The sequence below is a fragment of the Anabas testudineus genome, chromosome 9 (assembly GCF_900324465.2).
Source record: "Anabas testudineus chromosome 9, fAnaTes1.2, whole genome shotgun sequence".
Taxonomy (NCBI): Eukaryota; Metazoa; Chordata; class Actinopteri; order Anabantiformes; family Anabantidae; genus Anabas; species Anabas testudineus.
Window position 1 is genome coordinate 18,747,747 of NC_046618.1, and position 24,458 is coordinate 18,772,204.

At 40.4% G+C, this 24,458-nt stretch overlaps 3 protein-coding genes across 4 annotated transcripts; 2 read left to right on the forward strand and 1 right to left on the reverse strand.

Annotated features, from left to right (window-relative positions):
- Nucleotides 1-625: 625 nt before the first annotated feature.
- On the reverse strand, nucleotides 626-7,296 carry naaladl1 (N-acetylated alpha-linked acidic dipeptidase like 1). Its single transcript, XM_026343430.1, has 19 exons — nucleotides 6,999-7,296; nucleotides 6,437-6,609; nucleotides 6,111-6,232; nucleotides 5,172-5,291; nucleotides 4,669-4,861; nucleotides 4,368-4,461; nucleotides 4,170-4,274; nucleotides 3,999-4,084; nucleotides 3,786-3,905; nucleotides 3,617-3,702; nucleotides 3,447-3,510; nucleotides 3,294-3,361; nucleotides 3,102-3,193; nucleotides 2,512-2,605; nucleotides 2,065-2,146; nucleotides 1,768-1,941; nucleotides 1,490-1,577; nucleotides 1,257-1,349; nucleotides 626-1,050 (listed from the first exon to the last, which is right to left on the reverse strand). The coding sequence occupies exons 1-19, from the start codon at nucleotides 7,289-7,291 to the stop codon at nucleotides 873-875; spliced, it is 2,325 nt and encodes a 774-aa protein (XP_026199215.1). The 5' UTR covers nucleotides 7,292-7,296; the 3' UTR covers nucleotides 626-872.
- Nucleotides 7,297-8,305: 1,009 nt separating this feature from the next.
- Nucleotides 8,306-15,313, forward strand: erap1b (endoplasmic reticulum aminopeptidase 1b). Its single transcript, XM_026343429.1, has 19 exons — nucleotides 8,306-8,388; nucleotides 8,737-9,260; nucleotides 9,503-9,641; nucleotides 9,747-9,881; nucleotides 10,032-10,152; nucleotides 10,364-10,518; nucleotides 10,758-10,871; nucleotides 11,065-11,196; nucleotides 11,399-11,530; nucleotides 11,716-11,799; nucleotides 11,910-12,067; nucleotides 12,321-12,400; nucleotides 12,546-12,729; nucleotides 12,822-12,978; nucleotides 13,100-13,284; nucleotides 13,376-13,537; nucleotides 13,630-13,770; nucleotides 14,084-14,165; nucleotides 14,346-15,313. Exons 2-19 carry the CDS (start codon nucleotides 8,770-8,772, stop codon nucleotides 14,514-14,516), a joined length of 2,823 nt encoding a protein of 940 aa, XP_026199214.1. The 5' UTR covers nucleotides 8,306-8,388; nucleotides 8,737-8,769; the 3' UTR covers nucleotides 14,517-15,313.
- Nucleotides 15,314-16,505: 1,192 nt separating this feature from the next.
- On the forward strand, nucleotides 16,506-20,361 carry si:dkey-283b1.6. 2 transcript variants are annotated; one of them, XM_033326140.1, is made up of 4 exons: nucleotides 16,506-16,553; nucleotides 18,173-18,266; nucleotides 18,608-18,890; nucleotides 19,011-20,361. In XM_033326140.1, the coding sequence occupies exons 2-4, from the start codon at nucleotides 18,241-18,243 to the stop codon at nucleotides 19,128-19,130; spliced, it is 429 nt and encodes a 142-aa protein (XP_033182031.1). In that variant the 5' UTR covers nucleotides 16,506-16,553; nucleotides 18,173-18,240; the 3' UTR covers nucleotides 19,131-20,361. The 2 variants fall into 2 exon arrangements, with proteins under 2 accessions (XP_033182031.1, XP_033182030.1); XM_033326139.1 differs by lacking the exon at nucleotides 16,506-16,553 and adding an exon at nucleotides 17,804-17,921.
- Nucleotides 20,362-24,458: the final 4,097 nt, after the last annotated feature.

Below are 24,458 nucleotides of genomic sequence, written 5' to 3' on the forward strand. Positions count from 1 at the left end.
AATATTGCAGTGCTGTCAAATGTCCTTAACAGTTGGTAATACATGCGTAATTGTGAACAATTTAATCTAAGCCTTTCCCCTCCCTGTGTCATTACATTGCCCAGTCTGCAACTGTCTTCATCCATTAACGTCTGGGTCATAAACCCAGTTAATTTACACTGCAGCATTCTGCTATAAAATCTCTGCAGTGACTCTCTGCTTTCCTCTGGCTGATGAATACGTTTTATTTAGAACACACCTACTGCGCTCGTCTTACATCCTGCACGTCTCTACTTCATCCTTTCTCATGGATTGCTTGAGGAAAATGTTTACGTGTTTAAAAAATTAAAAACCCTAAAAATGTTGATTAGATCAAATGAGATTAGTGAATTCATGCAGAGATGTTCAGTCACGCTGTTTTAGTGGAGGTACATCCCAATCAGGAGATACAAATATAATTATATGTAACATAAACAGGATCAAAGAGCTGATTATCTGAAGAAATCCCAGTCAGGGTTGTCTTTTACAAGCACATGACAAGATTAGATAAAGTCTTTGTGTGTGTTTTATTGCCACAGTCTTCATCATGTTTGCCTGTTGGTTTTTCATTGCAGCTCCAGTGGTTGTTAGATTTTTCATGTACAAAAAAAAAACATTCAGTTTTAAAATACATGAACACCTAGAGTAGAGTGTTTCATCTTTAATGACGTGTTTTAATAATAATAATAAAAAAGTGATAAAGAGAGAAGACATAATTCATGTTATGGTAGGTCACTGAGCTTTGGTGAGCCCTCACTGAATTTATCCACATATAATTGAATCGTGGATGAAAGTTGCCGGCTTTTTGAAAACCCCTGAGCATGTGTAGTTCTTCACTCCTTCCTCCTCTTAATCTATATGACATCAACTAGTGTCTGAGCAGCACCCTCGATGGCCTGGCTCGCCACTGACAGGTGATAGTGGACCTTGTTCCAGTCGCTGGACTGACCCGATAAGTCAGCGTTGGCAAAGGCATCAGCCAGACCTGGGAAGGTTGGCTGGCCAGCACTACTTGAAGCCCAGATAACATGCCTACAGGGAAATAAAGAACAATATAACAACGACAGGCAGCTAAGCAATTAACAAAGATACACCTTGATACAATGTGATGTATTGATGAAGCCCATTATCACTGACAATAACCCTAACATGCAATAAGAAGAGTGTAAAAGGGTTCTGGGAAGCGGCAACAATGCCAGGTGTGAGAAATACAAGGGTTTATTATATAGAATTCTTACCTGTATGCATATTTATCTGGAAAGGCCAGAGGGTCCAGGAAAGCTCGGTCCAGTAGCATGAGCTGGTCATTGATTGCTCTGACCTTCAGTGGTCTGAGAGAAGACGTACACACAGAGAATGGATTTATACTGCACGTATGTAGATGTCACGATCCTGCTTCACCTCAGTCATTCCTCTCTTTATTTGAGTCCTTATTCTAAAACTTAATGCCTGTACATGCATGTGCACTTACGTTTCATTTGCCAGGTCTGAAGTGCGGATGACATTGTCCAAATGAGAAGCTGCACTGCGAAAGTTGGCCACTGCACGTTTTAGAGGTTCTAAAACAAAACAATTGCAGTTTCTCAGCAATGATTTCTTTCTCTCTAACCCCCTGTGGCTACTAGCTGCTTTCTGCCTGACTACACTATCACATCTCCAGAAGAATTACACATATATATTTCTCTTAATGTGTTTTGTGTACAGAAGTATCCCTCTGCATCGTCGCGTCTCCAGCGCCTCTGTTCTTACCCATGGATATCTTCCTAGACTCTAGTTTCTCTTCATATAGAGATACTGCTGTTTTGAGATAGTCCTCCAGAGTCTCAGCATAGTCACTGCAGTTCAATGGCAGCACCAGGCTGTCAGCCAATTGAATCAGGACGTTTCCTGCTGTCCTGGCAATGGCCTGGTGACTGAGGAACCCTGAGAGGAAAAGGGAGTAGAATGAGATGTTCCATAGAAATGTTGGACAAATGTTTTGTTATTCAGCCGTGAAACTTCACAAAAGATGAGGAATGTGATAACAAGAGAGGCGGCTTTGCTCACCAGGATCAATGAACTTTGAGGCGTAGTTAAAGGTGTCATAAGCTGTGTGGTACGCAGGGTAAATCCGAGCATTTGTTTTACTCTGTATGAGGAAAAATTTTCAAGTTACACAACTGACTAAATGAGTTCAGTTCAATTCGGCCGTGTCGTGATGTGGCAACAGTTTCAATCAAACACAAGGTAAAATGGGATCTCTTAAAAGTAAAACTTGTCTATTATCAGAATATTTTGAATGCAGTAAATGTAATAACTTGTACTATCATGAAAATATTTTACCATACCCAGTATTTACATACTACATACAGCATATATACTCATGTTAGACTGAAAAAGCTCTGATGTAAAGGTTGTGTGTGTGTGTGTGTGTGTGTGTGTGTGTGTGTGTGTGTGTGTGTGTGTGTGTGTGTGTGTGTGTGTGTGTGTGTGTGAATGCATTATTTCATGTACCCTGTCGTATGTGTAAGAAATATCCATGGAAGTGATTCCCAGGTAATGGGCAAAGGCAGCGTAATCACTTCCTGCTCCCGTCAGATATCCAATCCTGTCAAAGGAAGACAGACAACGTGGAACAAACGAAGCACATTTCATTAAGACCAAGGCAAACCTTAATTTTTCAGGGCACTGATTTTAAAATACAATAACCTCTACATCAGGAGTGGCCAACCCTAGTCCTCAAGAGCCACAGCCCTGCATGTTTTCCAACTATCTCTGCATTTCCTGCTTCTGATTGGCTGAACACACCTGATCCATGTAATCAGCAGAGGGTAGGGCAGAGACAGTTGGAAAACATGCAGGGCTGTGGCTCTTGAGGACTAGGGTTGGCCACCCCTGCTCTACATGATAAGAGGTTATCCTGTAAAAATTAAATTTAGCCTATTACATTATTAATTATATAACTAATACTGTGAAAGACGTCGTGCAGACTTTCTACTGCATGCTCTCATTGACGTGTTTAATTACCTTCTGTGCCACAGCAGGCATTTTGACATGTCAGGAAAAGACTGATGTAATTGAAAGGTGTAACTGCAGCTCATTACCTGGGAATGACTCCATGTGCTGGACTTGTCCTGTTGGAGTATTTTATCCAGTTGTCATAAACAGATGTTGAGACCAGTCCAGGTGCGTCAACCTGAACAATAAACACGCGTCATAAGCTCCTATTAGTGTGTGGACATTACGGTAGTTTTATTACTAAAGTTAAAATGCTGGAGAGAAACACGTGAGCTCACCTGTTTTGCAGCTGTGAAGATGATGTTCTGCACTGATGGCATCCCAGAAGCACTGAGGGTGGCATTGGCTGAGGAATAGAAGATAAATGAATGCTGACACGACTACTAACTTGTTAAAAATGTAATGTCATGATTACATGGTGGAGCACTTACCGAAAACAGCTATATCCACGTTGATGTAAGCAACGGTGCGTTCACTGAGCTTGGCGAAGTATTGCTGAAGAAAAGACAAAAAGTTGCTTCAAAACAGTCAGTTTAGATGTGGATTTACATCACCATAACAATTGCTTGGTGTTATGTCTAATGGATAAATTGAAAATCACCTCTGTATATTCTGCAGATCCAATAAGGCCAAACTCCTCTGCTCCCCAGCTTCCAAAGATAATGGACCGGCGAGGCCTCCATTGACCTGGCACATAGAGGAACAGAGATGAACTCTTTGTTCAGACCCACGTAACATACTGTATGTCTGTGAGCCATTACTCTCCTTACCCTGCTTGACCATCCTGCCCAGCACCCTGGTCAGTTCCAGCATGACTGATGTCCCACTGCTCGGGTCGATGGCACCATGAACCCAACTGTCCCTATGGTTTCCATAGATCACATACCTGTCTGTAGCCGTAAATACACACAGGACACGCAGCAGACAAAGATTAATCACAAATATAAAGAAGATAATTTGCTTTGACTTGCTTTGAGTTTCACCTGGCTCAACACTTCCTCTGATAATTCCCATCACATTGGAGGAGTTCTTCACCTCTTCGTAGTTGAAGATGTCCAGTTTAACGTCACTGGAACAGACGCACAGCTTCAGAAATATGAAGCAACAAGATTTCAGTGCAGTTAATGGGTGACTTTTGTCTGGCACTTGAGTACCTGCCATTGAAAGCAGATGTAGGTTTGAATCCTGGGCCTCCATACTTGTAGGTACAGTTAAATGCTCCCTGCCAATCTTGTGGAGCGTTTTCTCCATCCAGTGCACTGAAATGGCCAAATGGAAAATGGTACATGTTTTTCATGACAAATTATTTTGGGCTGTATCAATTCCACAAGAAAATGCGTCTAGTTACAGACCAGATTAATATATAAGCATCCTCAAATCCAATTGGTTGAATTGGAATGGGAGGAATCCCTGTGATGTCCTCAGCTGGAATCCTGTAGGTGTCCTCTGCAACATAACAAATCACGTTTCTGTTTCTGAGGCATTAACAAAAAAGTTAAATATTGTAGTAAAATGACTTGTTTTTATCTTTATGTTTAAATGACCCTCTCATGGTGTTGAGGCCAAAGTGCAACAGTACTGAACGCACAATAAAAATGAAAAAACCTGTGTGATACCATGTGTATCTTGTATAAGAAAAAAGTCACTGGTTACCTTTTGCAGCCAGGTAGGGTGTGAGCATGTCTCCAAATTGAACGTTAAAGGAACCTCTCTCCACACCAGAAGGGGGCAGATACCAGGAGTGAGGATAAGTCTCATTGATGTCTGACATGAGTCCATCATTGATATCCAAGGGGTCTGTGTAGACCAGCACGCCGATGACGCCGTAGGGTGCTGCATTGATAGCCTGGATGAGACACACACACACACGTGTCTTCTTAATAAACTCTGTGTAAACAGCATCTTGGTAGCTTTCCAGCAGAACCACAGTTTTACTGACAGTGATTAACCTGTGACACTGCTCTTAGGATGCAGTCTTTCTGAAACGGTTTTAATTGACTGCTAAAACTAGAATGATAAAATGTGATTGTTAGCCTTTCACACCTTTAATATCTCCATGAAAGACCAGAAGTGTGTCGTAACAAATCAAAGCTCTAAGTGCTACTTTTAGAAACAGTCCAGATGTCGGTAACGTATGAATGCAGTGTCAAACTCACTTTAGCTCCTCGTCCTGCTCCTCCGTATCTGGTGATAGCGATGGTTCCTCTGAGATCCACTGTCTGGTTCAAAACCTGGTAGTCGCTCGGTTTCCCCTGGTTGGCGTAAACTAGTTTCCCCTTAAAGCACCAGAAAAGTCACACCGTCAGCAGGCGTAATTCAAGAAGTAATCCAGTAAACAAATACTAGGATTTAGTGATTGAATGTTTTTAGAAAGCCACATCATCACACTCCCATCTGAGAATCCTTTCACCATAGACCACCCTGTGTTTCTTTGATTTCATGTAAGATGCAGACTAATACAACCCTGCACATCTTCCCTGTTTTCCTTATCACAGCCTCTGCTGTTGTTACAACTCTTATCACGGCCTCCTCGTCCTTGAAATAGATGTTCACAGATAATAACATTACATATCAGATAGTAGTGAATCTTTTGTTGGTTTATTAACTCAGTCAACATCATCACTTGTAGATAATTTATCGATAAGTGATAAGACATTTAAAAAGGTTTTAACCTCAAAGATGAGTTATGAAATGCAACAGCAGCTAAGATGAAAAACATCGATTGATCAGATACATTTCTCTTATCTCTCCTGAGACAGAAGTTTAAAAAGGAACCTCAAAGGTTATGACAGGCAGGCATGTGGTAGTTTATGATTTTTATAGCACCTCCTAGAAATAATGCATGTTCCGTCTAACGTAGAAGCCCCGTAAACACAATCTATCTTTATTGGTGACCAGTTATCTAACCAGATATATATAAATTAGTGTAAGGTGACACTGCATTATTTAAATTAGGCAAGAGTTATGTTTTGGGTTCCACTTATTCCTGTTTAAAATATTAGTATAGTATAATTTTCATTTGTCAATACATATTTGACAATAATTCTCGACAGACTCATACAGAGGGGAGTGAAGGGAGTATCTCAGCTTTTAACCTTTGGGTGTCCAGCAGGAGAGTATGCAGCATACGGCTGAACCACAGCAGGATCGTCTTCTTCTGGATTATAAGTCTTCTCTTTTTCTCGGATGGCGTGCAGCACAGTATCAGACGGGCTCACTGAAATGATGAACTCACGGTGACTGGGCTGTTAGCAACTTTCCTCCCCAATATTAGACAGAACGAAAAGGTCAAATCTACCTTTTGGCACTTTTTGCTTAGTTATGTTTTTTCTAGTTATGGTTTTTCTGACATAATCCGGGAGATGTTATAGATAATTAAAATCCAGCTTCCACTGCAGAATACAAGAACCTGTGGACTCACCTACTGTGACCTTATTGGGGTTCTTGGGGTCAGGGAAGGACAGGTAGACCAAGTACTCCTCCCTCCAGGCGTCGTCCAGACCAGTTTCAGCGTCCTGCCATCTCTTTAGCATAAACTGCACTGTCTGCTCATCGCCAGCCGTAGTGGCCATATGGGGCACTTTGGTCAACTCTCTGTGGAGCAACACATGGATAAAAAAAGTGTTTGAGTCAGTGATGAATTGAACATTGTATTGTCTAAAACTGAGAAATAGGTTCCCAGAGTTAACCACAAAAGACTGTGAATCCTGATGAAGCTTTTGTAACTCATTTTTCAAGAAACCTGTGTTGCCAGCTGGGAAAATGGTGATGAAACAATCCCTGTGAACTTCATAAGAATACAGATTAGCCTCAAATATTTCCTGAATAAAACCCCACTCTTTACTCACACAGTGGTTTTACTTGTGTGAACACGTGTGGTTTTCTGTTTTCACTTATTTATTTATTTTTGTTGAGAAAGTAAAATGATATCAGGGATTATTGAGTGGTTGACAGAATATTGTTTCAATAATTTATCAACTCACCTTAGGTTTTCCTGAATCTGGATGTTGTCCACCTCAGAAAGGAACTTCTCAATAAGACTCTGGTCCACATCTTTTGCCACATCCTCCACCCAGGATGGTCCCGAGCTGCCGCCTTTAGTGATACCAAAGTGGCCGATTAGTATGCCGACGGTGAGTACGGCAGCCCCACATACGATGCCAATCAACACCTTTTTTATCATTGTCTTTCCTTGGTGAAATCGTTCTCTTGTCTGATCTGATTCAATCCAATTGATCACTGCAACACGAGTGCAGCTGCTAACACAGCCTCCCATAAAAAAGAGACATGCTCATTGTAGTTTACTCATTAATGTTTGCAGATGAGATGGACTTTAGCCCTGTTTGCGTAACAAAGTTGTAAATTGATTTATTCTTAATGCTATACATTTTTTGGATTTCAGATGTTATTCAGGATTGCCCAATTCTTTCGTTTGACACTTTGAACTGCCAGCAGTTTTTTTTTTTTAATGAAGATTTGGGAAACAATTTCTTAAAAGGAGGTTCGGGATGCAAAATTGTCCTCCAGTGCAGGGTGAAGACGAGAACTGAAGTACATTTAAAGGAATTCATAACTTCAAATCTAACTTGCCTTTTTAAGGTTACCTCTTTGTCATATAACAAACAAACAGAAAACCTATTAACAAGGTAATATCCAAACATTTTAAGGCAATAGTATAATAATTGTAGATCTAGTGATTCGAGCTGTGTTAAAAAATAACGTGAATCTTTTTTCTGTCATGCATTTCAAGTTCCTACTTAGGTCTTTTACTAATTTCCTTTATGTTTGTGTTAATTACTATACATCTTTTATTGTTATACTTGAAGTTTGTTTGCTGTTCACAGTACAAATGTGAATTGAGTACAAAATGTACATTTTCTCCTTAAGTTTCACCGCTGTGCCCTCACCGTTAACGTACATGAAGCTTGTTGAAGTCGTCCTCTCTCTCAGACATAATTTAACTGAATTGATTGATCTAGATTTCTGCACAAACACAACCTCACTGCAGTACTTTTTCCTTTATCCTGGTCAGTAGTGGACTGGGATCTGCTCTGACATTAAGGACAGTGAAGCAACAGCGAACTCTAGCGGTCAAATGTGTTACTGCAGCTCATCGACAACACGGAACTTCCTGTTCGAGGTGGATGTTTCCTCGTATTTCTATTTACTTTTTTACACCCTCCATGCTGAGGTTATGAGAAGTAAAGTGTCGTCGCTGTGTGCGGAGCTGCAGACGCTCAGCTGAGCATGTTGCAGCAGCCTGGCTGACGTCTCCTCTGTTTTCTCCCAGCATGCACTTCACCATCCTCCGGCTGCTGTTTCACTTTCACTCTTGAGTTACTGGTTTTTAATCTGTCCGCACAAGACGACACGGTAAGTAATAAATAAATATTACAAGGTTAAGTTAAGCACTGAAGTAAAAATAAAAGCCTTACGACGTCTTCGTTTATGGACATTACGAGTCCTTGTTTTTTTTTTCTGTAAAGCTTTTGGACAATGAACTTATTCAAATGCAACAGAGATCGAAAGTAGCTTTACCAGATCTCCTCATGTGTTGTTTGTGCGGTCATTGTCTCACTTCCTGTCATTTCTTCGATACAGACATTGAAAAAACAAAGGCACAGACACTGTAAAGGTGTAATGCAAATGTTTTTTCAGAGGACTGTGAAGCTGTAGTATTTGTGGGCCCAGTCATTCACCTGTGTGGTGTTTGTTTTACAGGTGAAGAGAGGACTTCCTGTTTCCACTGGCACCATGTCAGCACTTCCTGTCCTGCTGCTGCTTCTCGTTTCCACTCCTCTCACTTCAGGAGCACAGCTTCCAAACCAAGGCCAGGACAAAGACCTTCCCATAGCCACCAACGGGGAGCCCTTCCCATGGGGCCGCATGCGGCTTCCCACAACCGTCTTCCCCCTCCATTATGACCTGACCATCCACCCCAACTTGACCACCCTGGACTTCACCGGTGTCGTTCGCATCCAGCTTGACGTGCGTGAAGACACCAGCGCCATCATCCTCCACGCCAAGCACATGCAGATATCCAACGTGCTCCTCCTGGCACCTGAAGGTGTGAGGCCTCTTCGCTTGTTGGAGTACCCCCGTTTCCACCAGCTCGGCCTTCTGTCAGACTCGGTGCTGATTAAAGGTAGGAAGTATGAGGTTCAGCTGGAGTTCGCTGCCAACTTGTCAGACAGCTTCCACGGTTTCTACAAGAGCAGCTATCGCACCAGCAGCGGGGAAGTTCGGTAAGAATATGAAGCTTATTATTACATTTATTTTAACTTGCTGTGGGTGTATAGGAGTTTACCATCATCGAATCATTGACACAATAATTCTGAGACAGCAGAATAATTGTATGAAAAGACTGTCAACACCAAAAGAATGAAACTGTAATCTCCAACAAGGATGTTCAATTAATCGTTTAGGCTTCTTACAGCATCGTATGTAATCTCACTTTTATTCCACTGTCGTTGATTTCCAATATTAGGGTCCTGGCATCCACGCAGTTTGAAGCGACCTTTGCTCGAGGAGCCTTTCCCTGTTTTGACGAACCCGCTTTTAAAGCCAACTTCACCATACAGATTATACGAGAGCCGCGACACATAGCCATATCCAACATGCCTAAGGTACACACGAACGCAGGAGTCTCACTTTAAGCAGTTTAAGTTGGGCTTTTGAAGTGAGATCTCACAAATAAACACCTATTGACCTCTTTTTTCTTTGTTCCTCAGCTGAAAACAGTGGAGTTGCCAGGCGGCCTGCTTGAGGATCACTTTGACACCACTGTAAAGATGAGTACTTACCTGGTGGCCTATATCGTGTCTGATTTCTTGTCTGTGAGCAGGACCACGCAGCATGGTGTCAAGGTGAGGCGGTGTCATCATTTTGAAACTGTTTCTAAAGAGATGCTGTGTTTGAATCTTTTTTTAAAACCTAGTATTTTGGAAAGACATCTTTGACTACGTACAGAATTGCTATAACGTTATTGCTGAATGTTCAATGTTTGTTCCCAACAGATTTCAATCTACGCCGTACCTGAGAAGATCGACCAGACAGCCTTCGCACTGGATGCTGCTGTGAAGCTGCTGGATTTCTATGACGACTATTTTGATATTCCTTACCCACTTCCCAAACAGGGTTAGTAGAAGTGCATGTTAGTGTTATATTATTGCACCTAAATCTCAGCAGATGTGTTTTCTAAATGTGGTCAGTCTTTTTAGATTTGACCTAAAATGAGATTCATATTGTAGCTTACAGAATTTGACATGAATACATGCCTTAGGGAATAGTTAGAAACATGTATAGGTATTGGACGAGAAGGTGATGTGCTCTGTGTTGGCGTCTGCAGACCTGGCTGCTATTCCTGACTTCCAGTCAGGTGCGATGGAGAACTGGGGGTTGACCACCTACAGAGAGACAGGCCTCCTTTTTGACCCTGACAAGTCCTCAGCTTCAGACAAACTGGGCATCACCAAGGTCATCGCACATGAACTTGCACATCAGGTAGGTAGATCTGCATCTGTTCTATTATTAACAGCAGATGAAAAACTATTTTTGATGTTGAACAATGTTGCCAACGTCAGGAAGCAATGACACAGAAATGTGTCACTTATATGTGTAGATGATCGAGGCTGGGAGTTTACAGAGTCGACAGTGCAGCTTAACGAGTCTCGATTTATTAAATTTCTTTGTGTAGCATTTGGCAGTTACATCTGTTCTTAAATGTTTTCTTGTTTGTTCAGTGGTTTGGGAACCTGGTGACGATGGAGTGGTGGAACGACCTGTGGCTCAATGAGGGTTTCGCCAAGTTTATGGAGTTTATTTCTCTCGACATCACCTATCCAGAGCTGCATGTGGTGAGAGCTGATCACAGGGAACAGACTTTGCTCTAATGAGTTCAGCCTGATGATCTAATTAAAATAAACTAACTGGAACTTGGACCAACTCTGATGTTGATAATAGGTTTTACTGCGAATTTGGTCTTTTATTCAAAACCTCTTCTCCACTTCTCCACTCTCACATTTTCTTCTTCCCCTCTCTTTCTAACAGGATGACTTCTTCTTGGAAAAATGTTTTGAGGCCATGGAGGTAGACTCTCTCAGCTCCTCGCATCCAGTTTCCACCCCGGTGGAAAACCCCACCCAGATTCAGGAGATGTTTGACGATGTGTCATATGATAAGGTCAGCCTTGTTCGGTTGGACTTGACGCATTTGGCTATTAGAGCTGTGCAGTTATATCAACACTTAGTAAAAAGTCATTTCCAGGAATCTGTTATAGGCACATCAAAACCTTTAGATACATGTAAAAGAAGAAATAACAAAATAATTGCATTTAGATTGTTAATTTTCAGCATGTAGAAGTTATTTTTTCTTTTTCTTTCAGGGAGCATGTATTCTGAATATGCTGCGGGACTTCCTGACTCCAGAGGCTTTTGAGATCGGCATTATCCGATACCTCAAGCGCTACAGCTACCAAAACACTGTCAACAGCCACCTGTGGGAGAGTCTGACTAATGTAAGTTTGAAAATCAAAGTCATCAAATTTACTGTTTACCGTGTACTAGATGTTATTTTTCTATCATGATCATAAGTATCATCAGTACCAGTAATGAAACAGGTCATATAATTTGATGTGTTTGAGATTGTATCCTAAATTCGTAAGCACCAGTGGTGACACGGTTTTGTGTGCCTCTCCTTCAGGTCTGCAGTTCTGATGACCTGGACGAAGGACGAATGGAACACAAAGAATTCTGCTCCAAACGTGACCTCGACTCTGGAGCCTCTGTAGGTTTTCAAACAGCTTCGTCAAAGCACTGTGTTTCAATAATAATATCTTTACGATGTTAAATCATTAAATCTATGTGCAAATGTGTGATGTTTGTGTCCACACATAGAAGTGGTACTCGGGTGATGAGCTGGATGTCAAAGCCATCATGGACACTTGGACACTGCAGGAGGGTTTTCCACTGGTCACTGTGGAGGTCAGAGGTCGGGAGGTCAGGCTCAGTCAGGAGCGTTACCTGAAGACAGATGACCCCTCCCTCACTGAAGGGTAAAATATCAGATAATATCTTCTTCACTCCAAAAAGTTTGTTTCTTTTCCTACATATTAAGTAAATTTTAAACCCACACTACTGATTTTTAAATACTACCACTAAGAAAGTAGCTTTTGCATACTACTATACCTTCTGTACATGCTCTATAATAAACTTTATTAAGGTTTTATGCAAAAATCTACAAAGTTGCATACATATTCAATAATTTATTTTTATTTTATTTATTTAATTTTTTGAATTAAATTGTAGATTCCTGTGGCAGATTCCACTGACCTACATGACGAGTGCCTCCAACACCATCCACCGCTTTCTGCTTAAGACAAAAACTGGTGAGTGTGATGCAGTAGCAGCATGTACAGTAGCTTAGTGTGATGAAGCTGTTCTTTGATGCATTTGTACCGATTATCCACATACATGAATTTCTTCAATTCATCATAATTTACACATATCTCTCTTTTCTCATGCTCCATCCAGATGTCCTGTACCTGCCAGAGGATGTGGACTGGGTGAAGTTCAATGTGGACATGAGTGGCTTCTACATGGTGCACTACGCAGGCGAGGGGTGGAACTCCATTATCAAAGTGCTGCAACACAACCACACAGCCCTGACCAGCAATGATCGCGCCAGCCTCATCCACAACGTCTTCCAGCTGGTCAGGTCTGTGTTTAGACTGAATAAATGAAATGATTGTCAAAATGCAAAAAGGTTGCAGCATGATGCTGATTTAAAGTCCGTCTTGTGTGTTGCAGTATAGGGAAGGTGAAACTAGACACGGCCCTCGAGCTGTCTCTTTACCTGTCCAGAGAGACTGAGATTATGGCTGTGACCCAGGGCTTTGGAGAGCTTGTACCTCTCTACAAGCTGATGGAGAAGAGAGACATGGCTGCTCTGGAGAACCAGATGAAGGTTAGTAAAGACATACAAGCAGGAAACAGACGGAGTTGCAATTAATAATTACATCAAATGAATATTGTAAAAAAGAAAACCTTTGAGAACGGGTTTATTAAACAGCTGCTTGGTTTCATAGGGTTATATTGTGGATCTGTTCCGGGGGCTGATTGATAAGCAGGAGTGGTCTGACTCTGGATCAGTGTCTGAGCGAGTGCTGAGGAGTTACCTGCTGCTGTTCGGCTCTGTCAGGAACTATCCTCCTTGTTTGACCAAAGCCACCCAGCTCTTTAAGCAGTGGAAGGACTCTGATGGCAACATGAGGTATTCTGAGGCTGACAGTGCTTCACAGCCCATCAACAATGAACCCACTCTTGTCAATAACAGTTTTTGAACTGAAAATCTCTGTTTTTAGCCTTCCCGTCGATGTCACGATGGCTGTGTTTATGATCGGAGCACGAACACCAGAGGGGTGGGACTTCCTGTTTGAAAAGTACCGCAGTTCACTGCAAATGTCTCTCAAGAGCCGCTTCAAGGCTGCCATGGCTTACAGCCCACTGCAGGACAAGCTCAAGTGGTGTGTGCATTGTGTTTAGTAGGACAGCTAGAAGGAAAGACAATGGCCATTTTCCTTGTCACTCTACACTTCCTTTCTCTGTGTTTCTGCAGGATGATGGAGCAGAGCCTCCATGGTGAGGTGATGAAGACACAGGATCTACCAGGCGTGGTCGTGTCTGTCAGCAAAAACCCACATGGCTATAAACTGGGCTGGGACTTTCTCCGAGCCAACTGGAACACCCTCATCAAGAAGTCAGTTACTATACCACTAATGATAGTCCTGTACTCATGCACTTTTTTTGATCAGGGAGCGAGAGAATGAGTCGAGCTTGTACAATTTTATTGAATGGTCTTAAATATATTTTGGATTTAGTCTACCTCACAGTTGTCATGGTTAGAGCTCAGGGGGAGAAAGCTATTTCAAATTGATGATCATTAAATCTGACAACCAGTCTTGTGTGATTATGTATCGGCCACAATTGATTAGTAAAGTGCTTCCTAATCTACAAGCTCTTAACTTATAAGACTTAGAGGTTCTTAACATGTTTAAAATGTGTCTTAACAGGTTTGACCTTGGCTCCAGCACTATATCACACATGGTGACTGGAGTGACCAACCAGTATTCTACAAAGGAAATGCTAGATGAGGTGAGCAAACCTCAGTCCACCACTCTACTATATGGGCTTTGTTTTCACTTAAATATGTGGTCACTTGATACCTGACCAGAGTGTTTAGTTTTATTGCACCACTGTGTTCCCATGATGAATATTTTTTTATTCTCATGTCAAGAGTAATATGTTAACTCTTTCTTCTGTTTGTGTGCTTAGGTACGAAGCTTTTTCGGCTCCCTGACCGAGGAGACGGGCTCAGGGATGAGGTGTATCCAACAGGCCTACGAGACCATCGAGGATAACATCCGCTGGATGGACAACAATCTTCCTCTGCTGCAGGCCTGGCTGGACAAACACAGCCGCAGGACCATTCATGAAGATTTATAGCTCATGGGGACAATAACAGTCTAGCTGATAAATGACTAGAGGTGCAGATTGGTTGGCTTCACAAAATAACACATTAGACTACTGTATACTTGATAAATAGTACAAGTTGATTTTGATTATGACACCAGCGACTCCTGGTTTGACAATTTGGGTTCTGTGTCTTCCCAGTGCTTATTATTATTTTCCACACACCTAACTGACCTGACAAAGCAATGACTTTGGGCCACCTCTGTAAACTACAGCATAAAAACTGAGCAATTTTCTTTCTTGGAGATGGTACATATGGAATCATATTACTGTGCAAACAAGGGGTTCCTCATCATGATCCATGGAACCCATAAAGTATTTTTAAAAGTTTTTAGTTTTCTAAAGAAAACACAGCAGGAGTCATGGTGGCTGAACATGTGTGATTAAAGCTGTATTTCCTTTATGTGTTTATATATGTTTGCTGTGTGTGTGGGTTTTTGTGAGCTTTTATGTGAGATTTCAAAATGTTTGGGGATGAGTGAAATGAGCCTGTTTGAAGTCTAACTGAAGTTTTTGTGAAGTTTTTATTTATGCTGCGTTGTTTAACACAGGCAGGAATAATATGAATATTGTACAGTACAGTATAAATAATACATACTGAACAGAAAATGTGTCAGACATCAGATATTTAGATACCAGACTACTCCTTGTCACCTAACATGAAAGACAAAATAAAATAAATACTTATTTTGATACTTCTGTAAGATTCTCTTTTCAAATGAGAGTTTGTTGAATTAAATATTGTACCAATAAAATCCACATGAACTAAATTTCCATTAGTATTTTATTCTATTATATTCTATTCTTCTCTCAGTAGGGATTTATTGCACTTTTCAGGTTTAGGCCTGGGAGTTGCAGTACATGAATATTACCTTTGTACCTTTTCACGTGTCCAATCAGCAGATTATAATGTTGTAAGAAGTAACAGCAGTATTTCCAGGTTTGGGCGGTGGGGTCTATTACACATCAGCTCTGTAAAACCCTACGCCAGAGGTTCTTTTTCTGAGTTTCTTCTGCATTATTTGCTTTAGAGGTCTCCTGTTTGACTCATGACTACAGTTGCATAATGTTTTATGTGACTCAGGAGGAGATTTGTCAATTCTTTGAAAATATGTCAGTGATGTCAGGGGTTATCTCTGCTTGAATTTGAAGACTGCAAATTGTTAAGAGAGAGCCCCTTGTTTAACATGATAGTGTGTGGAATTGAAAAGACCTTTGTGTCTTTTATGACGTTGCATTATGGGAGATGTAGTATTCAATATGTCTGGTGCTTGACCCATACTGGGGACTAAAGTTCAGCCTATCTCAGCCTTTGCTGAAGCACTTTGACCACTTTCTTTCTAATCTCTATTTTCCAAACGTTCTAACCTTACGCAAGTGCAAGATTAAACATTAAATCTCTGGGGTACCCTATTATGTTATCCAGACTCTGATGGCCTCCTCCAAACACCAGCACAGGCCCACAACCAATTTCACCTGTGGCTCCACACGTAAACATGCTTCAAACTCCTCAGGCTTCTAGGAGGAAATACATGATGGAAGAATACTGCTTTGACTCTGGAGCAGCAGTAATGACTCTGTTCTTAGGAGAACACGGAAGAACCCTGAGATTTTATTACTCCTGACTTGAATTAACAGGAAACATGTTGTTGCTCTTCTAAAACTTCTAATGTTGCTATGAAATTTTAGTTGGACCTTCAAGCACATACTATTCCAGCTGATTCATGGGAACATAGACTCATCCTGTGGACATAACACTGGCGTATAAACTAGGTACAAGCTTTAACGTTGCTGATAAAACAAAGTAAACTTCAATTTCAAGGGTTTGTGCATATGCAGTGTATATGGGCTTCATGGATTTTGCACTTACTCCTGTGCATGTCCACGCTCACATACGCTCCACCGCCCTCTCTTCCCCACACACCCACAATAGAAAGTGTACTCTGATCCAGTGATTTTGCCCTCCCGCTCACTGCAGCACACCTTAGGAGAGCTGTTTCTGAACTAAAGGTAGGTGTCTGAAGTTAGTCTTTCTACTTCTGCTTCCTGTCTATGAAACTTACTGCTCATTTACTAGGAACTGATCATACTGATTGTCATTATTGAGAATCTCAAATGGAACATATTAGGATCTGTGTATTTGTTCAGTCAGTATTTACAGACCTGGCCCCTGTTCCATGTGCTCGCTGACCGTGTGTTGTGAATTTTGACCTAATTTATACCTCTAGTGTCTTTTGCTTGATCTCGGGCTTGTTTGCTTTTGAGTAATAGTTCATTTAATTTATAAAAAGAGGCAAAGTTAAAAGTCTTCAAAAACAAATTCAGTCCTTATTTTCATTTTAGCGAAAATATAAAGTCTGTGTTAAACGCTGATCACACAGTCACTTGTAGTTTAATGAGACATGAAATAAAGCAAAAAGAGTACCAGGAGTTTCAACTTGATAACCGTGACTTGGTTGTATTGAACAGTTGGTCGACTTCTGAAGCTATGATTCAAATGACATCAGCAGGAATTTACTTATGGTTCAAGGAAGTTGTTCAGTGCTGTAATGCAATGACTAATAGCTTCTGATAATGTAAGGGGAACGACAAGGAGACTATGAACCACCGATAATCAATCTAATTAATATATTATAATATATAATATAATATACTTCAGCTGCTGTCCTAGAGCCAATCCAAGCTGTGTGACAATGCATTTCTCAGATTATCCAGTTAAGTACTTTTTATTACTTTTATTGTATCTTTTTCAACTGTCCTAATTTCAGCTTGTAATACAGTGTATTCAGTTGAAGAAATAACTTCACATTAAAATTTTCTGTGTTTTGCTACAGTAGTTATTTGGTTTTACATTTAAAACCAGACCTACTTGTCGGTCTTGTGCTGCAGTTGTTCTCATTTAAATCCAGTGATCCAGGAACTTGTAATTAGATTCAGATGGATATGTGATTATTTACTCCACATGAAATCACATGATTTTGACAACACACGGGAGGAATCATACAGCTCGCCTCACCTCTGAATTGTGTGGCAGCAGCTCAAAGATAAATAAGTTACATATCATTTATGGGTTTCAAAATGTTACTTGTTCCTTTTTGAATAACCTAACCGTAGTTTTATGCTAAATATCATTTAGACCACATGCCGTGTTGTGGCTCTCATGTCAGTGCCTCTGACCTCTTTGTACACTTTACCTCGATTCCTGTTTACTACCTGACAGGTTTAGAAGCAACACCTGTGATCATGTTTGCATAATAACACGAACAAGTGCAGGTAGATTGAATGATGGTAATCCGCATGTGGCCAGAAAACCACAAGCTGTTCTTTTGTAGGAAATGATCTTTTATAAGTATATTATCTTCCCACCAGCCAGTACAGGTAAGCAATAAAATGCTCTTGGGTTATAGAGACTAGAACAAAACCTTTATGGGTCTCAAGTTCAAAGTTTATTTTCCTGTTGGACCAGGAAGAGAAAGTAAAATGTGCTCTCTTATATTAGAGGACATCACCATGAACTTGCTGTCCTACGATACAAGTGTGTCAGCGTCTATCAAGTTAAGCAGCTACAGATGAAGAGGAAATGTTAAATAATACATTTAATTGAAGTGTTCTGCTTGTTTTACCTTCAGGTTCGTGCTCTGGTTTTTGACTTCACTTCTATCGGGTCCATTAAGAGTTTATCCAAACAGCTCCAAAGATGATGGACTACTTCCCCATTTTGGAGTAAGAAGTATTTCATTTCCTCCATTCATCACATTTTACTTGTAATTGTGTTACTGTGTGTTCATTTTGTTTTGATTTTATTAAACCTATAAAGGAAGTATCAACCCGTATTGCACAGTTGACAAAATATGGAAATGAACGCTGAGGATTTATTATTATTTATGGAATATGGGACTCTGAGATCCTAAACAGTGTCTGTAGTGAACTGAAATATCTCATTAGTTTAAAACCAGTCACCTTCATTACCCTGTTCTTTTTATAGCAATCATCCTCTGTCTCTCGCCCTCTATCTTCCTTTGTTTTGTACCCATCACCTTCCTTCTTCTCCTCCCCTCTCCAAGGATTTTCCTGGGCATCCTGGGCTGTGCTCTCTCCATCTTGTTCTGCACCACCTTCTGCAGGGCGTGCAGTCGCTTAAGGGAGCAGCACATGGAGAGGGAGGCATGGCGACGCAACGAGCATGGCGGGCGCCCACCTTCGATATACTTTGTCCCCTTCCCTAGAAGCCTGTCACAGCACGATGGCGAAGACCACCACAGGGTGTCTCAGGGCAACCAGGAGCTCCACACACCTCCACGATACAGCACCACTGTCTACTGTGGGCCCCCGCCTACTTATAATGAGGTGATTCAACAACAACACCTCTCGCTGACAGATACAAAACAAAAACTAGACCAGGATACATCAGGTCATTTTGATTGGTATTTCACTTTTGCTTTGTGTGTGTGTTTCTTTGTGTTTCAGCTGGGATGTAAGCCTGACGATCTCCCTCCTCCTTACACAGAATATAACATTCCTGTGTATCCAAGAGCACCCCCACCTCACACAGACATGGTACAACCACAAACACAGTCTCAGCCGTAAGCAAGGACCATCACACTGTGTGTGTATTGACAGATTTGATCATTGCACTGCCTCGTGGGTACGAGTGAACCGGTTTATAATGCTCTATGAATTCTTTTTATTGTGGTTATGAATGCTGGTGACAGAGAGGTTGAAAACTCCAGAGATGGAACCACGTTAAAAATTACAACCCTCCAAGGCAGTCAACCACTCATGACCCCGAACAGACACTGTCCCCACGTATGATGATTGTTATAAAGGGTTCGGTGTGCAGTTGGATTTGCTGCGTCCCCCATGTTTTTTCCTGTTTGTCTGTTTTTCAGATCAATCTTAAAGACTTAAAGTCTCCTCAATCATAAGGATTGGGTGCCACTTGGTGGTACGTTATGTGTTAGTGTCCTAACGTCTGAGACCACATCAGTATTTTTTTAAACTTGTAAATAATCACAAGGTTTGTCTAGTTATGATTTGACACTGAAACATAATTGGTTGACGCCTGACACACTTACTGTAGCTCTGATGCCATGATTTCCACTGTCACGATGTTTGACAGTAAGTAATGTGGATGTTTGTCCAGATTCATGGCAGCCATCAAAGTTGGTTTTTACATGTGGCAGTTGTTTCAAATGATGTATTGATGTTGAATTCAAATCAAACAATCTGACTTTACTTTGTCTGTTTCTTCTACGTCTTCATTTTGTTTTTGACGACTTTGGCCCAACCCACCACTAAATGACAGCAGATTTCTGAAGACTTGATCTAAGACTTGTTAATGATTAAGAATTCACTGACGTCAGAGTAAATGATTAAGGATTCTTTCCACTGTAAATGAGCATTAACCTTACTTACATTAAATTAATTGTATGAAAGAACTGTTCAAAGCTCAGGACAAAATGTGAGAGAAATACTGTATACAGTAGCTGGTCTACTAGAACAACTTTAAATAGAAAGACTAAATGTTTTGTGTCACTCCAACAACATGTACAGTAAATAATATCACACGAGTTCTCACAGTCAAGATGCCAATAAAATTAGAGATGTAGACTAAATGTAGAAGTCTGACTTTTATACCATATGTCCATATAGATAAAATGTCCAGTCTCCATAATTATATGTACATAGAATTCAACTGTAATAGTAATTATGTTTTATGTTCTGTATATTAATATTTAGACACAAGCTTGTTTCTTAAAACGCGTTAATAAGAATAATGAAAAAAAAAAGATTTCAAATTGAAAATGTATTTGAACAAGAGTGGAATAAAAGTTGTGTTTTGCAAACAGTGTTGTTGTGACTTCTACCTGGTTGACTTATCATCTCACTGGGCTGTTTATATTGATATGTCTGATAACAGCTTTATCATGTGACACATGTGGACTGACGTAGACTGGACTTTTTTTGTTCTGGATTTATGGGTCAGAAATTACCTGAAATCACCCCGAGACCTGCCGCTGATGAAGGAGCTTTATGTGAATACATTTGGTATTTGGTTGTGTGAGACGTCCAGTTTGAATTAGTTTTCATTTAATCATTTTTCTTCAGGCCACCAGAGTCCACTCTTGCACCAAAAACATGACGTGCACACACACACACACACACACACACACACACACACACACACACACACACATATACACACTCTGTGGTTTGCATCTGTATTTTGTTCTATATCTGTATTATTATTACAATTATTATTTTTTTTTTTTTTATTATTATTATTGTGTCTTCTTTTCTCCACCTTTTTCTTTTTCACTCACAAGCTCACATGATTTTCTTTGTGAGGAGGAAATCCTGCTAGAATATATACAAGTCTTCATCTTCAGCACAGTGATATTGCAGCTGGTGTGTCAGTTCCTTTGCCTTGGGACAGATTGATAATAGATTTTAAATAAAGAAAGAACATTCAACATCGAACAGTTATTTAGGTATACTGTCATACATAACAAACAGGAATCAATCTTTCCAGAGCACATTTATGCACTTTATATTACAGGGATCATAACTTCCTGTTTGACGCACTGATTTTCCAAACATGTAAAGTGTTATCAGTGGAAGATATGATTCATGAAGTTGATAGTATAAATAAGTAATAGATTTTTTAATGATGGGAGGAGGTTCAAGGTTCTTTTGAATCAGAAGACCAGCTACACTTTCACCTGTTTTTTAAAACGTTTTTTTTAAATTAGCTAAAATATTCAAGTCTCTTTTCACCATCTTAAATTAATAAATAAATTAATATGGAAACATATGAGAAACAATAACAGACTTTATCAAATGTAAGTGTGTCATTGAGCTATTTCCTCTACTCCTCTCCCACTTCTACTCTCGTTCTTCACTTGAATAAACAGCTTTTCCTTATTTTGTCACCTCTCTCTACTAGTCTGTTTTTGAACCTCGTACATTCATCCTCCCCCTCGTGCCTCCCTCACTTCACCCCCTTTAGACTGAAGTAGCACAAAGCAGTAAAGGCTCTACCTCTAATCATTTTCTGACCCGCTGGATTTCTGCTCCACAATAATATTTCATTCACTTAATCTCACTTTGAACAAACTTGTTAAAGCTCGGAAAGAATATACAGAGTTGATTTAAGTCATCACTTTGATGCTTTAATGACTTCAGTCTTTAACTGTATTTAAATCAATGACTTTTGGTTGTAAATTTTCATTAGGACTATTGGAAAGTGTTAGGTTAAATAAATCTTGTAAACAAATCTCACTGTAATTACTACAGAGCTTTGTTTAAGTGTAGGTGTACAGTATGGCCTTTGGTGAATGTGTAATTGTGACGATATTTAAGGAGATAACATGTGTTCCTACACATTTCTGCTTTGTTACCCTGGTGATGAAAGGAAGAAAGGTTTAGCAATCGTTTTAAGAAATCACCACTACATTCACTTTGATAAAGTTAATGACACATAGTGCAAAAAAATTATGCATGCCCCAATACACAAGTGGAAAATAGATGGAAATATTTTGAATATATATAAACCGTTTTACCCACCCTGAGGTCAGCACAGACAGAGAGGAGACCAGATGAGATGAAAGCGTAATGATGGGTTGTGCTTGTGTTTTTTTTTATTTGAGCATGTCTCTCACTGTAAAATCAAACTGTCAGATTTGTAAGTGGACCCAATTAAAATACCATAAAATGTTAGATAAAGATAAAAACTTTCACAAAAACTCACAATGGTGGCAAAGCCAGCAGGGATCGTGATAAAACCAGTTGAAGGCATATGTGCATTTCTGACCTGAGTGTCTGTTCTCTTGAGTGACTGCTGAACACAGTTGCTCTTCATACCACGATGACTCATCTCTCTCTCTTTCTTCCATTCTCTTTATCTTACTTTACCCCCCCACCGCTCCTCTGTGATATAAATACACACTGGAGAGTCCCTGGCATTTCACTGTTGCTGCCGTTCCCCGTGCTGCTTATTTTGTCTGGACCTCATCACTGGGGGGTGTGACTCGTTATTTATATCCTCTGTGTTGGATGATCTGCTCTACTGCCCCAGAGTGGCAGTGCCGTGAACGTCTCCCAGGACGAACCAGCCCGTAGTAACTTTATGTAAGGTTCGTTTTTGGATCTGTTTCTTCTGTGTCTACAGGTGCAGTTGTTGTGTTAGCAGCTGGACGACATTAAAAATTAGACTTGAGTGTCAATTTTGTCTGTACGTTCTGAACCCTTTGAGCCTGTGAGCCCGTCTGGTCGTCCTGCCAGCTCTCCCAGCTGATTGCACACTAGTCTGTACAGATCAGATTTGCTCAGTCAGGTGATGAACTGAACCATAAGGTGGTAAAACTTCTTTCCTGTCTCAACCAAGACAAGTTCATGTCTATGGGGTACATGTTTATATTGACACGTCGATTTTCAAAATTACACGAAGCACTGATATTTTTTCTTCTTAAAATACTTCCTGGTAACTTCCTGCTTTAAAGAGTCCTGTATGAATTCAATTTGCTTACTGATGTTACTTACTTTGACAGAGGCAGTTTGTCTTTGTAGTTGCTTCCAAAAATACCACTTGAGAATTAAAGAAAACCACAAAAAGATGCAACACATGAGCAACAATACTACACAAAAATGCTGATAAGTGTTTGTGTGTGTGTGTGTGTGTGTGTGTGTGTGTGTGTGATTGATGGAACATGAATTGTAACCATGGAGCTGACCTTGTGAGGGGTGTTGACAAACAACATCCCAGTGTGTGCTGAAATGACGTGTCTGTCCATGTGTGTGTGTGAGAGAGAGAGAGACAGAGAAAGCGAGATAGAGAGCTAGAGGGAGAGAGCCCAGTTTGGCACAGGCAGGCATCATGCATCTATTTAAAGACAGTGATTCTTCTCTGACCAGCTGACCAGCATCCACTGAACCATTGTTTCTCTCATCACCCCAAAAATAAAATCTGATAGTTGCTCCTATTCAATTCTGGTACACATGAAGTGTCACACATATTTAAACACACTTAGCTGGGCTGCACTTTGTCGTTCAGTGACAACGCTTTGCTTTGCATTTCATTTTAGAGCCACAGTAGATTGTGATGTGGAAAAAAAACTACCAGTGTGACCTAAAGGCTGCACATGTCTGTTTGATGACCTGATAAACCTGTTTAGCTGACTCACCAGCACTGGCAATATTTTTGTGTCACAAACGTAAAAATGCGTCTCCTGACAACATTCTTTTAATGTTCACTCACATTCTGAGAGCTTCATTTGGATGAAACCTGTTAAAAAAAACACCCCAATGTAACTTCACCTCATTTATTAACTAAATTGCTAAAAACTAGTCATGTCTGAACCATTACTGCCATAGTGGCTTATTTTGGCCAATGACTTCATTTACAATAAATCAGAGATGAGTATTGGAAAGGTTTGAGTGATTGTCTTCAGCAACTAGTCTTTGTCTCAATAAGTAAACCTATTATATAGTACAGAAACATATTTATGGAAATTCAGTGCTTTCTCTACATCATTCGGACAATAAATGTTCAAATAAAACACGTTTCTACTTTGTGTAATCATGCAGAAGTATGGCTACCCAAGGAGCAGGAGACAATGGTTGCACTGGTGTGGAACTTGCATGATCTTCTCCTGCCTGCGTTTTTTTAACGGTGCGTAAAAGACTGGCACACATGTAGAAAACCAGACCGGAGCAAGTTGCAATTGATCCTAAAGGTGGTGTTTCTGTCTGTCTCTCTCTGCATTGATGGGGTGATTACATAACATCCATCATTTAGTCGGTAGGTCGCCAAACTCTATCACAATCACCCCTCTGAGCTTGCATGTGTTAGACATTAGAAGGGGGTGTGTGTGTGTCTCTGCCTGTCTCTCCACGCCCCCCTGCTTTCATCCCAGT